General features: G+C 42.9%; 2 protein-coding genes and 1 long non-coding RNA gene across 4 annotated transcripts; 1 reads left to right on the plus strand and 2 right to left on the minus strand.

Annotated features, from left to right (window-relative positions):
* Nucleotides 1–1,166: 1,166 nt before the first annotated feature.
* Nucleotides 1,167–2,279, minus strand: LOC122626796. Its single transcript, XR_006326737.1, has 3 exons — nucleotides 2,219–2,279; nucleotides 1,867–2,099; nucleotides 1,167–1,376 (listed from the first exon to the last, which is right to left on the minus strand). It is a non-coding gene; the product is annotated as an uncharacterized LOC122626796 (long non-coding RNA).
* A 209-nt stretch (nucleotides 2,280–2,488) lies between these two features.
* Nucleotides 2,489–4,531, plus strand: LOC122626208 (prolyl 4-hydroxylase subunit alpha-2). Of its 2 annotated transcripts, XM_043806380.1 has the most exons (8): nucleotides 2,489–2,706; nucleotides 2,766–2,920; nucleotides 3,023–3,173; nucleotides 3,230–3,426; nucleotides 3,481–4,001; nucleotides 4,068–4,112; nucleotides 4,201–4,366; nucleotides 4,424–4,531. In XM_043806380.1, the coding sequence occupies exons 1-8, from the start codon at nucleotides 2,489–2,491 to the stop codon at nucleotides 4,480–4,482; spliced, it is 1,512 nt and encodes a 503-aa protein (XP_043662315.1). In that variant the 3' UTR covers nucleotides 4,483–4,531. The 2 variants fall into 2 exon arrangements, with proteins under 2 accessions (XP_043662315.1, XP_043662316.1); XM_043806381.1 differs by lacking the exon at nucleotides 4,424–4,531 and having other exon boundaries at nucleotides 2,530–2,706; nucleotides 4,068–4,129; nucleotides 4,201–4,311.
* Nucleotides 4,532–4,768: 237 nt separating this feature from the next.
* LOC122626688 (solute carrier organic anion transporter family member 4A1) lies at nucleotides 4,769–11,819 on the minus strand. Its single transcript, XM_043807043.1, has 7 exons — nucleotides 11,582–11,819; nucleotides 8,188–8,504; nucleotides 7,960–8,134; nucleotides 6,900–7,002; nucleotides 5,216–6,145; nucleotides 4,958–5,146; nucleotides 4,769–4,892 (listed from the first exon to the last, which is right to left on the minus strand). The coding sequence occupies exons 1-7, from the start codon at nucleotides 11,817–11,819 to the stop codon at nucleotides 4,769–4,771; spliced, it is 2,076 nt and encodes a 691-aa protein (XP_043662978.1).
* Nucleotides 11,820–12,096: the final 277 nt, after the last annotated feature.

Here is a 12,096-nt window from a genome sequence, read left to right on the forward strand (position 1 = left end):
TTTAAGCCTGAACTGAGTATGTTAATTTAATGTATATGTATAACAAACGTTTTTGATTCATTCAGAATCGTTTTACTTATTGTGCGGGGTGCGGTGTGGGAGTGCGGTCATAAAAAATTGAAAAAAAATTGAAATTTCTTTTTTGAACACAGTTCGATTGGAAATTTAAATACGAGCTCAACGAGGTATAACATTCCATATTTGGACCACTATTTCGAATGCTGTGATAAAAATAGTGAAAATAAAGTTCGCAAAAAAACAGAAAAACGAAAAACAGATTTTCGGCAAAAATGCAATATTTACGATTGGTATTTTCGGTATAACTTGGCCAAAAATGGTCGAAAAGTAAAAAAAATTACATTTTTTACTCCTAATTACCAATACTAACCAAACACCGATTTGTCAAAATAATTTTCGCATTTTTTTTTACCATTTTGTTCATCAAAATTTGCAAAAAATGTGAAAAAAAATAGTATTTCAATTTGTGAACACAGTTTGATCGGAAATTTAAATACGAGCTCAATGAGGTATAACATTCCATATTTGGACCACAATTTCGGATGCTGTGATAAAAATAGTGAAAATAAAATTCGCAACAAAACAGAAAAACAAAAAACAGATTTTCGGCAAAAATTCAATATTTACGATTGGTATTTTCGTTATAACTTGGCCAAAAATGGTCTGAAAGTTAAAAAAATTACATTTTTTTTACTCCTAATTACCAATACTAACCAAACATATAACTTTTGGACCGACTTTGTCAAAATAATTTTTGACCAAATTTTCGCATTTTTTTTACCATTTTGTTCATCAAAATTTGCAAAAAAAATGGGAAAAAAGTAGAATTTCAATTTGTGAACACACTATTTCGAATGCTGTGATAAAAATTGTTGCATTCTTTTTACCATTTCGAACCCACAATCCCCGGCTTAGGAGGCCGATGCCTTATCCATAAGGCCAGGGGGGCATGTCGCGCATGCCATCAAAATGCTGATATCAACTTTAGGGAGACGAGTACTGGAAGATGAACTTCAGTTTGATCCAAAAATATATTGTAAAATTCATTCATTTTGTTGATTTCTATCGTTCACCATAGGCTTGAATAAAGAAATATTTCAATTGAGTTTTAATAACAATTTAACGAAATTTTATTAGTTATGCCATGTACAAATTTGAACAATAGACTCCATTGAGTGGATTTCCAGGTTTCCTCAGTCGTCGTCTCATTTGTGGTTATACGATTTGGATCGTGAATATATAATCCAACGATTAAGACCATAGAAATAATCACAAAAACGAGGACCAGAATGCCAATCAAGCCATAGACTACAATTGTTTAAGGGCCCGTCATCCTTAAATGATAAATCGGCCTGCGACTGCAAAATGGGATAGGGTATAGTGAGCATTGTTATTATTTATTATTATTGAGGAACTAACGCATAATTAAAATTATGCGGAATTTTGGATTAGCTATAGCAGCTGAGGGCCTTAAGCTAAGTTATATACATTTTTTTTGGGTTTGGTTATATTATATGTATGTACAAACTAACGATTTTTCCGCTACTGTCATTAAATAAATTATAAATTTGGTTAAGCGACACCTAGCGGCAAAATCGAGCTAAACAACAATAAAGCGGAGACACACACCCAACTGTGTAGTAGCACAGCTGCCCGCCAGGTAGCGCTAATGAGCTATTCAACCGATTAGTAAAGTAAAAATGTATCGATTTCATTAAAGTATCGAATTGGAATTCAAATATAAGCCTATTTAGCGGAAAACGAATAGTTTGCCATCCAACCACAAATTTAACATGCAGCGACCTTTATAGGTATTGATATGGTTATCAGTGATCAATAACAACTTACTCTCCACACCGAACAAAATTAATGAGGCTACTTTTCAATGCGTTTGCAATCCAATTCCACGTCGATGTATTGCATTCAGCAATTTATTTGTCCAATTGAAATGGCAACAAGCGTACAAGTCCAACTTGAAATCTAACATGCGCTCAGTGTCGATTGTGTCGATCAGTGTCAATTGTTGGCAAACGTTCAATATTCACGATTGGTATTTTCGGTATAACTAGGCCAAAAATGGTCTGAAAGTTAAAAAAAAAATACATTTGTTTACTCCTAATTACCAATACTAACCAAACATATAACTTTTGGACCGATTTTGTCAAAATAATTTTTGGCCAAATTTTCGCATTTTTTTTACCATTTTGTTCAAAATTTGCAAAAAAATATAATTTCAATTTGTGAACACAGTTCGATTGGAAATTTAAATACGAGCTTAGCAAGGTATTACATTCCATATTTGGACCACTACTTCGAATGTTCTGATCAAAATAAGCTAAATAACTGTATAGCATTAAGTGTACCAATCACCGCAGCATTAAAAATAGACGGGACTAATGAGCCGTGTAAGTCAATTCACCATTTAATAACTGTGTTAGGAAATGAAAACATATTAGTATTTTAAAGCAGAATGTCGCTCCGATCATTTCATTATATTCCTCTAAACCTGATTTTAATATGCCTATTCACCGTCTGCGAATTAAAGAAAACCGAAAATGAAGTACAGGAAGTTATATACTCAAATTCCATTCGAGCGCTGTCTGAACTTCGCGAGATTGAGAACTCCTATATGGAACATTTGAATAACTATGTTAGCTCTCTACAACAAGAAATAAAGGCTCTCAGAATGTATGATGTATTTTATAATCCATATTTTCAATTTTAATGGCAATTTAACTTTCAATCAGAGTTATTAACTCTATAACTCAGAATGATCTGGACCACAAAATGGATCGATATAAATATGTATCCAATCTCCTATACTCATTTGGTCTTGTAAGGCGAGCTCATGAAGATTGGCCAAAATTGAATTCTTACTTAAGAGATGAAGGAAATTTAATAGGTGTGGAATATATTTGATTTATGCCAGTTTCCTGTGTTTTATGGGAAGCTGAATATGAAACACCAGGCTTACATGCTATTAGTTTATTTTAATATTTTGCAGTTCTTCTCGAGAAAACGAGTAAGCTTGTCAATCGTACACCCAACGCACATGATATGGAAGAGGCCCTAATGGGAATGGATAGAATAGAGCACTTCTACGACCTGAAGTCATCGGACATGGCACAGGGACTTGTTGCAGGTCAACAGCTAGGGTAAGATAGTTTGGCTTTAACCCTTAGAGATAATAATAATAATAATAGCTCGATAGGTCGCGAATGTCTGCACCTGACTGCATGGCTCTAGCAGATTATTTGTACAAACGATCCGAGTTTGGACGTGCGGCTGATTGGTATCGACTAGCATTAAGTGTATTTAGCAAGCCACAAAATAATATGGCATTTAAATTCTATGCTCCAAAACGAGAAGATCTCCGAAAAATGTTTGTGATAAGTCGGCTTCAAGATGGTAAGCTCAAAAAATCAATAAGTGATGTGTTCATAAGCAACTATTTGCGATCAGGTTCCGTTGATAACTTAAGTGGCTATCTGAAGGAACTATATCAAGACCCGGAGACTCCATTGGTGCATTTAAGGCCACGGAAATCGCCCACTGCAATTGAACTGGGCTGCCGGGGAAAGTTTCCACCAGGTCCTCAACTGGTGTGTCGCTACAACAGCACCACCACTCCATTTATGCGAATAGCTCCTCTGAAGGAGGAGGAGATCAGCAGGGATCCACTTATCTGGCTATATTACGACGTGATCTATGACAGTGAGATCGCTCAATTGACGAATTTGACCCGAGAAGAGATGACTCTGGGCACCACCAATAACTATACGACTCCAGATCGGGTAAGTCGCCTCTTCCACTTCAAAGTCACCGACGACGATGGCGGCAAGTTGGACAGGACGATGGTGAATCGCATGGCGGACATATCGGGCCTCGATGTGGGCAATGCCACCGCGTTGGCCAGAATCAATTATGGACTTGGCGGTTATTTCCAGGAACACAGTGACTACATGGACATTAAGCTCCATCCGGCAAGTAGCCTTTTGCATACACGTGTATATAATTCATTAAACAGCTAGATCATCCACTACAATTAGGAACTGACTGAGGAAGGGGATCGACTAATGACATTCGTGTTCTATGTATGTCCTGAACTCTGGTATATAATTACATTTTGTATTTAAAAATCTCTAGAGAAGACGGACTACCAAACCAATTGACATCTTTCAGATAACCGATGTTCCAGTGGGTGGTGCCACCATTTTTCCCGCAGCCAAACTGGCTATTCAACCGCAGAAGGGATCCGCCCTCTTTTGGTACAATCTCCACAATAATGGTGACCCAAACCCGCTGACCAGGCACGCTGTTTGTCCCACAATTGTGGGCAGTCGATGGGGTTAGTTGTATCTTAGTTCTCAACATAATTATCATATTAGAATTTCCTTTTTTTTAGTACTAGTCAAGAGCATGTTGAACTACGAGCAGATGTTCAAGAAGCCCTGCTACAAGTGAACCAATCCTTTGAGCATTAAAACCACAAAAATTATCATTTCTAAATCTACACATATAGTTTTAATTAATGTTTTGAAATGCAAATGATAGCGTTTTAAGCTTATGTTATATCTTAAGTGGCATTAACTGTTATGAGCTGAATCTTTAATGAGATTCCCATTGGTAAAGTTAAAATACTTCTTAAGTTCATAGCTAATCGAATTTAAATGCTAGCCAGCTTATAATGAGCCAATTGACTGGCTGGATCTTTATAACTAAAGGTTTCAGTTCGATGGATATTATCTCCTCAATTCACATCTTCCTTTCCATTCGCATTCGATGGCTTACTAGGTGGCACATAAAACCACCAGGCGCACGCAAAAAAGACCACGGATCCCAGTTTGCAGATCAGCGCCAATAGCCACATATATCTGTAGAAATGATGAAACATTATAGTACTTAATACGTTCATGGATGCAAAAGCCATAAAACTTACCGGCTGATATAGAAATTATCGTAGACAAGACAAGCTCCTCCGGCATCCTTATCGCAGGACTCTTGCCACAAAATGCAGGATTCGTCAATCAGGGCTCCGAAAATCAATGGAGCTGGTATGGTGCCCAGCAGTCGCACTTTTATCCACTGCAGACCCAACGCAAAGGATCGCTGATCATCCTGAACACATCTGCGATCAAGAAGATATGGATATTTCAGGGGACTATAAATTATGATGACAAATTAGAGAAAAGCTCACCTCAGTGTGGCCGACAGCGCGGGCATAGTAGCGAGGAACGTGAAGATCATCAGGATGAAGCAGAGGACCACGAAGAGTGGCAGGGTCTGGCACGTGGATTCGCACTTCCGGTTGGTGGCATCTGGCCGGAAGTGAGTGGCTTCCGAGGACGGACTGCCCTCGTCCACCCAGCCAACGTGTTCGATGCAGCTGCAGTTGTGGTAGCGCTTCAGGCTATCCGCGTGCTCCTCCTGGGCACATCCTGCGTAGCATGGACTGTAGTACATGACGCCATCGACGCCACAGATGGGATCGTAGTTGGTGCGACTGCAGCCGCAGTTGGAATTGCAACTCGCCACCAAGGCGGGAGAATCGCTACTGCCCTGCATTTTATAGCCCGTGGTGACGCCGGCAAACTTCGGATTTGGACAAGAAACCAGGAAGCAAATGGTGAAGAGTGCCGCCACCGTGGTGGCCAACAGGCACATCTTGATGATGCCTCTGCAGGCCAGATTCCATTTCTTGACCAAATAGCCACCAAGGAAGGTGCCACCGCCTCCAGCCGGCACCGTGATCAGACCCATCACCAAAGCCGAGTACATGGGCGAAATGCTGAACTGATTCTCGATCTGCTTGGGCAGAAAGGCGGCGAATCCGGCTATCACCAGACCCTCCGTGGCTCCGGCCAGGTTCAGGAAAAAGAAGGTGGGATTAGCCAGCAGGCTGAGCACAGCACGTGGCAATCCCCTGACCACTTTATTGGAGTCATCCCCCTCCGATATGGTGGCATGTGCCTCGGACACCCTTTCTAGCTGCAGCTTCTCCGCGCCGGGAAGCATCTTGGGATACCCGAAAATGGGCAGGGCGATGAGAAGGCACAGGGCGGCTGCAAAGATGAAGCCCAGCCACCAGGCTCCAATCCACACCTTGCTGTCGCTGGTCAGGCTGAGTCTGCAAGGGAGTCAAGATTGGCTCAATTAGAAAAGATATATTTTACTAAGGTGAATAGTTTAGGTCTATTGAAGTACATCAATCGAAACCAATAAATTGGCTACCCCATGATGCTTCCAACTTTTCGGGCGTGAAACATTTTTTTAATGGCAATTCATATTTTTTAACAGTGGCTCCAAAAATATGAACTCTACGCAACTCCAACCACTCGTAAACATGTTCAAAATCATAAACAAAATTTTCATGTTCCCGACATAATTTACGTACGGGAGGGCTAAGGTTGAGCAGACATTATGACTTATGGCATCACCTTGACAATAAGCCATGCGGTGGTATCCGTGTGGATTGGGATGCAGATGGGTTTCTGTTTTGGAGCCCGGCAGTGTCGACGACTCTGCTCCATTTCCAACCATCCAACCACCCAACCGCCCAACGGCCCACCCTGAAGGTGAATCAAACAAATGCTCATTCTCATTCGCACCTTATTTCCTCGTTGTCAGCGGGAATGTTGTTTTATTACTCTCTGGAGATATTTACACGGCGAGGTGCTTTGTGGCATTTGCCGTTGCCGGGTAACAAATAAGCTCCACAGCATCGGCTCCCATCCGCATCCAAGCTCTCGCCAATCCCCACTCCCCCAAGGCCGGTATTAAAGTCACCTGCTCTTTATCTCCATCAGCACTCCCTTTTTCATCCGAGGGCGCTAAGTCGCCCGATTAATAACAATCATTGCGCGCTTATCAGATGCACTTACTGGACGGGGTCCACGGTCATCCAATCCGTATAGATGAGCAGCAGTTGTCCACCAAATACGTAGCCAATCGCAGGTCCAACGGTGGCCATTGTGTAGTAGATGCCTGCAAGAACGAACTTCTCAGTTAAACTTTAACTTCTATGAACATTTGCGAGGGAAATTCGTCAACAATCGAGGAATAATTATCAGGTAGTCACATCTTCATTTTGCATGTGAAGAGTCCTGACTTTGATACTCCTGCTTGTACAGTGCGTTTCAAAATGGTAAAGAAAGTCAAGTACATCCAATAAATAAATTTTGTATACATATATACGATATGGAGATATTTAATAAAAATCCAATAAAATATAAGATTAGCTTGAAGTGCCAAGAACTATTGAGGAGCAAGTAGCCATTTGGCGGATTGTGCCTTTATTTGTTTATCTTTGAAACGCACCGTGCAATCACATCCTGGAGCTGGAGCTGGAGCTATCCCACCAGCCCCAAAATGGAGTCAAACGGCCGGGAAGAAGCGAATTTCAATTGTCTCAATGCCAGACAGCGATATCCAGGAAGGCAAAGCGGCGATGCTGGACGGGCTTGATAATTTCGCTGTCGTCTTCGGATGGCACGATAAACCTAACTAAGAGGCAATAAATTTCAGCTGCCGCTGGCTCTGCCCCAGACCCGCGTCCGCGTCTCAACTGAGTCAGCAACAATCTGGCTCTTTAAAATTGGGTCAACCGAGGGGGAAAAGGAATCCTGCTGACGAGCCGAGTACCCTCGACAGGATTGGGGATCGAACTGGAGACGCTGGGGGCGCAACAGCAAATAGCAAATAGTATTTACTCCCTTTGTAGCCGACGTCGTTTGCCAATAGGGCGAACAAAAATAAATATGCATGTGTGAGCGCAACTAGCAGATACTTTGATATCGCATCCAGGACACCCCTCCCACTCCACCAGCCCCAGTCCAATCCTGCCCAGAAGTGTGGGTATTTGTGCATACTTCATTTGTTGTGCGACTGCGGCAGACAAAAGTTTGGCGCATCTTATCAACGGCTGCGTCGTTTGCAACTTACCCAAGTAAACAGATGACATCTTCTTTGAGACGTTCTCATCGATATATGTGACGCCCAGCGTGAAGAGGGGCGAGGCGCCTGCTCCGTGGAGCAGTTGGGCGGCCAGGAAGAGCCACACCGTCCAGGTCAGACTCTCGCTCTGTCCCGTTCCCATTTCGTTCAGTTCGCAAGCGATCTGCAAGGATATGCGAGTTAAGCGGAGCTGGTCGCCATGACAAGTCTTCTTACCATCGACTGGCTGGAGTTGGACGCCACTCCCGTTGGCTCGCACACATTTGCCTCGCCAATGGTGGCCCGGTAGTTGCCCACCAGGAAGTTGGGCAGCAGGAAGACCAGCGATCCCATGCCCATCACAATCAGTCCGATGGCGATGAAGCGCGGCTTGGAGGCGCCACGTCGTCCACCATAATAGGTCACGGGAACCAGGCAGGCGAAGGAGGCCAGATCGTAGCCACTGGCCACCAGTCCCATCTGCCGTGAGCGGAGTCCAAAGCGACGCTCAATGGTGGAGATGGACACATTGATCAGACCGTTCACTATGAGACCTGGAAAGAAAAGGTTTCTATCAAGCATTAGTAGGAATTCCTATATATTTTAATAAGTAACTGGTCACCCACTACAAGAAGTATAGTATGCTTTTCAGGGTCAGCTTAACTTATTACCAAAATCCCAGAAATATGTATACTGAACTTGCCAACAGATGAATTTTGATTTTAGTACGATTTGTCTATAGATAAGAATTTCTGTTCTCTGACACCTTTTGACCAAGATTTTGACATCCTTCCATAAGGATCATCCCCCAGTGCAGAGTTATGACATGGTGTTGTGTGTTGTAACTGCATGGCAGACTATCAACAGATTGTCACACCACAATAGAAAGGCACAGGGAGGGCTTAAGAAGTCCTGCAGAATAAGGACATAGTTGAACTGAGTGCTACGGGGGCGGGTCATAAATTAAATATCTGCACGACAAATTGGTTTTGAGGGCTTAGGCGAATTTTCTATCATAAATAAATATCTGTTAGTTGCGGACCCGCCCTCCTCCACCTGCAAGGCCATTGTTGCTTAGAATATTTCTTTTTTCTACAACAAATTCAATTTATTTTTCAATAATCGCCAGAAAGGAGAGCTTCGCTGGTCATCTTCGGTAAGAAAGGTGATAGAAAACGGAGGGTAACTTCGTAGAGGGAGCAATGGATATATTGTCAGTGGATGGGAACACTTACAAGTCATTTACCCCACTAAGTGCAATAATTTAATAAATCCCAATGGAGACCTTGAGACGGGGAGGTTTTACACTGGAGTAGGAGTGAGAATGTGACCTTTGACTTGAAGTATGAAGTGAAGTGTAGACGGCTTTATTGGATACGTGACAATCTAGGATTTTGCATGTGCATCGATACATTCTCCTCGGGATACGTGTGATGCACAAGGATACACACTGTTTGCCTAATTAGCAGTAAAGATGTTTACTTCAAATTGCTAAAAATTTAAAGAGTAGAACTAAATAATGGTGAATACATTGTATTAAATTAACTAAATAGTACATTATCATGCATGTAATTTGAGATTAGTGCTAAAGCAGCTATGCATTTATAAGAATTGATCTCTGGAATCGTAATATACACATGTTCACATCTTCAACATCACTCCCATTTCTAATTCACGCAAATGAATTATACGGCTAAATAACTCATTTCCATAGAAAGAATTGCTGAATTCGAAGCCATAAAAACAACAATAAACCATTTGAACTGGATGCACGATGAGCGCGAAACGCGGCCATTCAAAATTGTTGCGGATGATTTATGTTAATGCCGTGTCAACTGATTAATATTTTCGGTCACGTGCCGCCTCATCCGCATCCGTAAGCCGAGCCACGGGCGAGCGGGTGTTCCAACTCTGTGTCACCCACATCCAACCGGAAGCCTTCTCACGTCGAGGGTCAGTCGAAGGCGGGAGCAGGAGCCCATCCCATCCCATCCAGCAACCAAGTGCAACAGATGCCAGCAGGCCATTCGAGCTGCAAGAACTGCATGGATGGACTCAGTTTGCTTACAGCACACGGCCAAGTCATAAATACTGGGCAGGCGTCCTGCCGGAGATGTCCGCGTGAATCACACCTCAACCGATCAGTGCAGAGCTATATTGGTCTTGGATGACAACGAATAATCTTTCATCTTCCAGCTTAAAGCCTGAACCTATCTTAACTTTTATTTAATATCCATATGAACTATTCAAAATTGTAGCATCAGAATATAGTTGGTTCTGAGAAAAGTGGAACTTTGATGGCATATTGATACCTATTATGGCTCTAGAACTTCCCTAAGGATAAGCCTCAAGAAAAAGGATGATAATTGAATCAAGTTTGTCCTCACGTTTGCATCTCAGCACTCGCTGGCAGCCATCCAAAAGTGGCAGAGCCGAGTGCACTTCTGCAAATTTCATTCAATCGCTGGAACACAGCCTAATCCCCCGGAACAGCCATAAACGTGTCGTCAGCTTTCGTGAAATTGGCGAATTTTAATTAACCGCTTGAACCCATTAGGAGTGGGAAACTGGTGGCGAAGCTGAGCCGAGCCGTAGCCATGGGCACCAGTGCCAGTACTGGTATCAGCTTCAATTTGGCTCAGCCGGGGATCTGGAGTTGGGTAAACAGCGATTAACATTGTTTTGATTTATGCCGCTGCCCTCTCGCCCTCCGGATTCCCCTAATGCCACACTCCAGAGTGACGCCTATGACAACGTCAAGGGGCTGGGCACTCACAAGCCCCCATAGCCAAATCCTTTGGAAATCGCTGGCTAAACTGGGTCCATTTACACTTCCAGGCGCCTTTCAAACTATTCAAAGTGCGGTGATTTTTTGAGGTTAATGCATCCTCGGGCTAGAGCATCATCCGCACCTCGCCTGCTCCAGGCATTATTAATTTTTAATTCGCTTCCATTCACAGGAGCTCCTTCCCAGCTCCTTGGGCGAGTCCTTATCTGTTGCACACAGTCCTGCTGGCCGGGGCCGAGAATGCCCAGGATGCTAATGAAGCGATGCGGATGTTCTCATCGCCTTCGCATTGCATTGTCTTGGCCAACTCGAGACTTTCTCGAATACAGGCTGGCTGAAAGTTTTCTTAGCAAAAGTTTGTCTTGTAATCAAGAAAAATATGGCCATGTTGATTCAATATACTCAAGATGGCAAAGGTGGATCGGGGTCTGCTTGGCAAATATTATTCCAAGCTCTTAAGTCGATTCTTAATTATGAATATTGTTTTATAACTTTAAAACTTATCTGAAAAGTAAAAGCCATTTCCACATACAATATATAAATATTCATTGACTCAATTACTGTTTTAGACTCAATTATGATCATTTTTAGGCGCATTTATACAGCATTTCAAAATGATTGTTTTATCCATGATAAATGTGATATTTTAACTATAATAGGCCATAATTTAAGCAAATGAAATGGGAAAATTCTGTTACTCCACCGTGATTATTAAGGTTAAGTTAACAGCTTAACCGAGAAGCAGTCCATAAAGTTCAAAAAGCAAGCGAGCGTGGGCGCAAAATTCGCGCGACGGACCATTTAATGGAATTAAGTAAGTAATTCGGAACGAGAAAATATCACCTTGGAGAGCACCGCCCCAGCAGAGCCAGAAAAGAGCCCACTTGGCGGTGCAGAAGCGCTGGAGCCACGCCGGATTCCAGCCGCACCATCCGAATCGCTGGCCATCCGCATCCGCATCTGCTCCGGAGGAGGCGCTGCCCACTCGACTTGAGCGGGCACTATTGTTGTTGTTCACATTGGAGCACTTGGCAGTCGCCGCTGTGCTGGAGTCCAGCTCAATGGTAGCCGTCTCAGACATGGTTTCACTTTCTGGTGCCGCACAACAAGCCGCGATACGAATGCCACTGCGATCCGCACCGAACGACGGCCGGAAACTGACTGAGCTCAGATATTCAAACCGCCGCGTACAGCAGCTCAGACCGACTTTGCTGTTAAGGACTCTAAGGTCGCTAACAGGGCTCTGTTGCAGGAAACCAACCACCCTGCTGTGCCGACACCCACTCGGAGCATCTCGGATTCATGAATGAAATCTACTCGTCCATCCACCCACTCACACTCATTCAGCTCCCCTGCTT

The sequence above is a fragment of the Drosophila teissieri genome, chromosome 2L, assembly GCF_016746235.2.
Source record: "Drosophila teissieri strain GT53w chromosome 2L, Prin_Dtei_1.1, whole genome shotgun sequence".
Lineage (NCBI taxonomy): Eukaryota > Metazoa > Arthropoda > Insecta > Diptera > Drosophilidae > Drosophila > Drosophila teissieri.

Coding starts and splice junctions, on each gene's coding strand:
- LOC122626208 (XM_043806380.1), top strand. CDS start 2,489: ATGTCGCTCCGATCATTTCATTATATTCCTCTAAACCTGATTTTAATA. Junction 4,113..4,200: donor TAATGACATTCGTGTTCTAT/GTATGTCCTGAA, acceptor GACATCTTTCAG/ATAACCGATGTTCCAGTGGG. Junction 4,367..4,423: donor AATTGTGGGCAGTCGATGGG/GTTAGTTGTATC, acceptor CCTTTTTTTTAG/TACTAGTCAAGAGCATGTTG.
- LOC122626688 (XM_043807043.1), bottom strand. CDS start 11,819: ATGTCTGAGACGGCTACCATTGAGCTGGACTCCAGCACAGCGGCGACT. Junction 8,505..11,581: donor CTGGGGCGGTGCTCTCCAAG/GTGATATTTTCT, acceptor TTTTCTTTCCAG/GTCTCATAGTGAACGGTCTG. Junction 5,147..5,215: donor GCGCTGTCGGCCACACTGAG/GTGAGCTTTTCT, acceptor TCTTGATCGCAG/ATGTGTTCAGGATGATCAGC.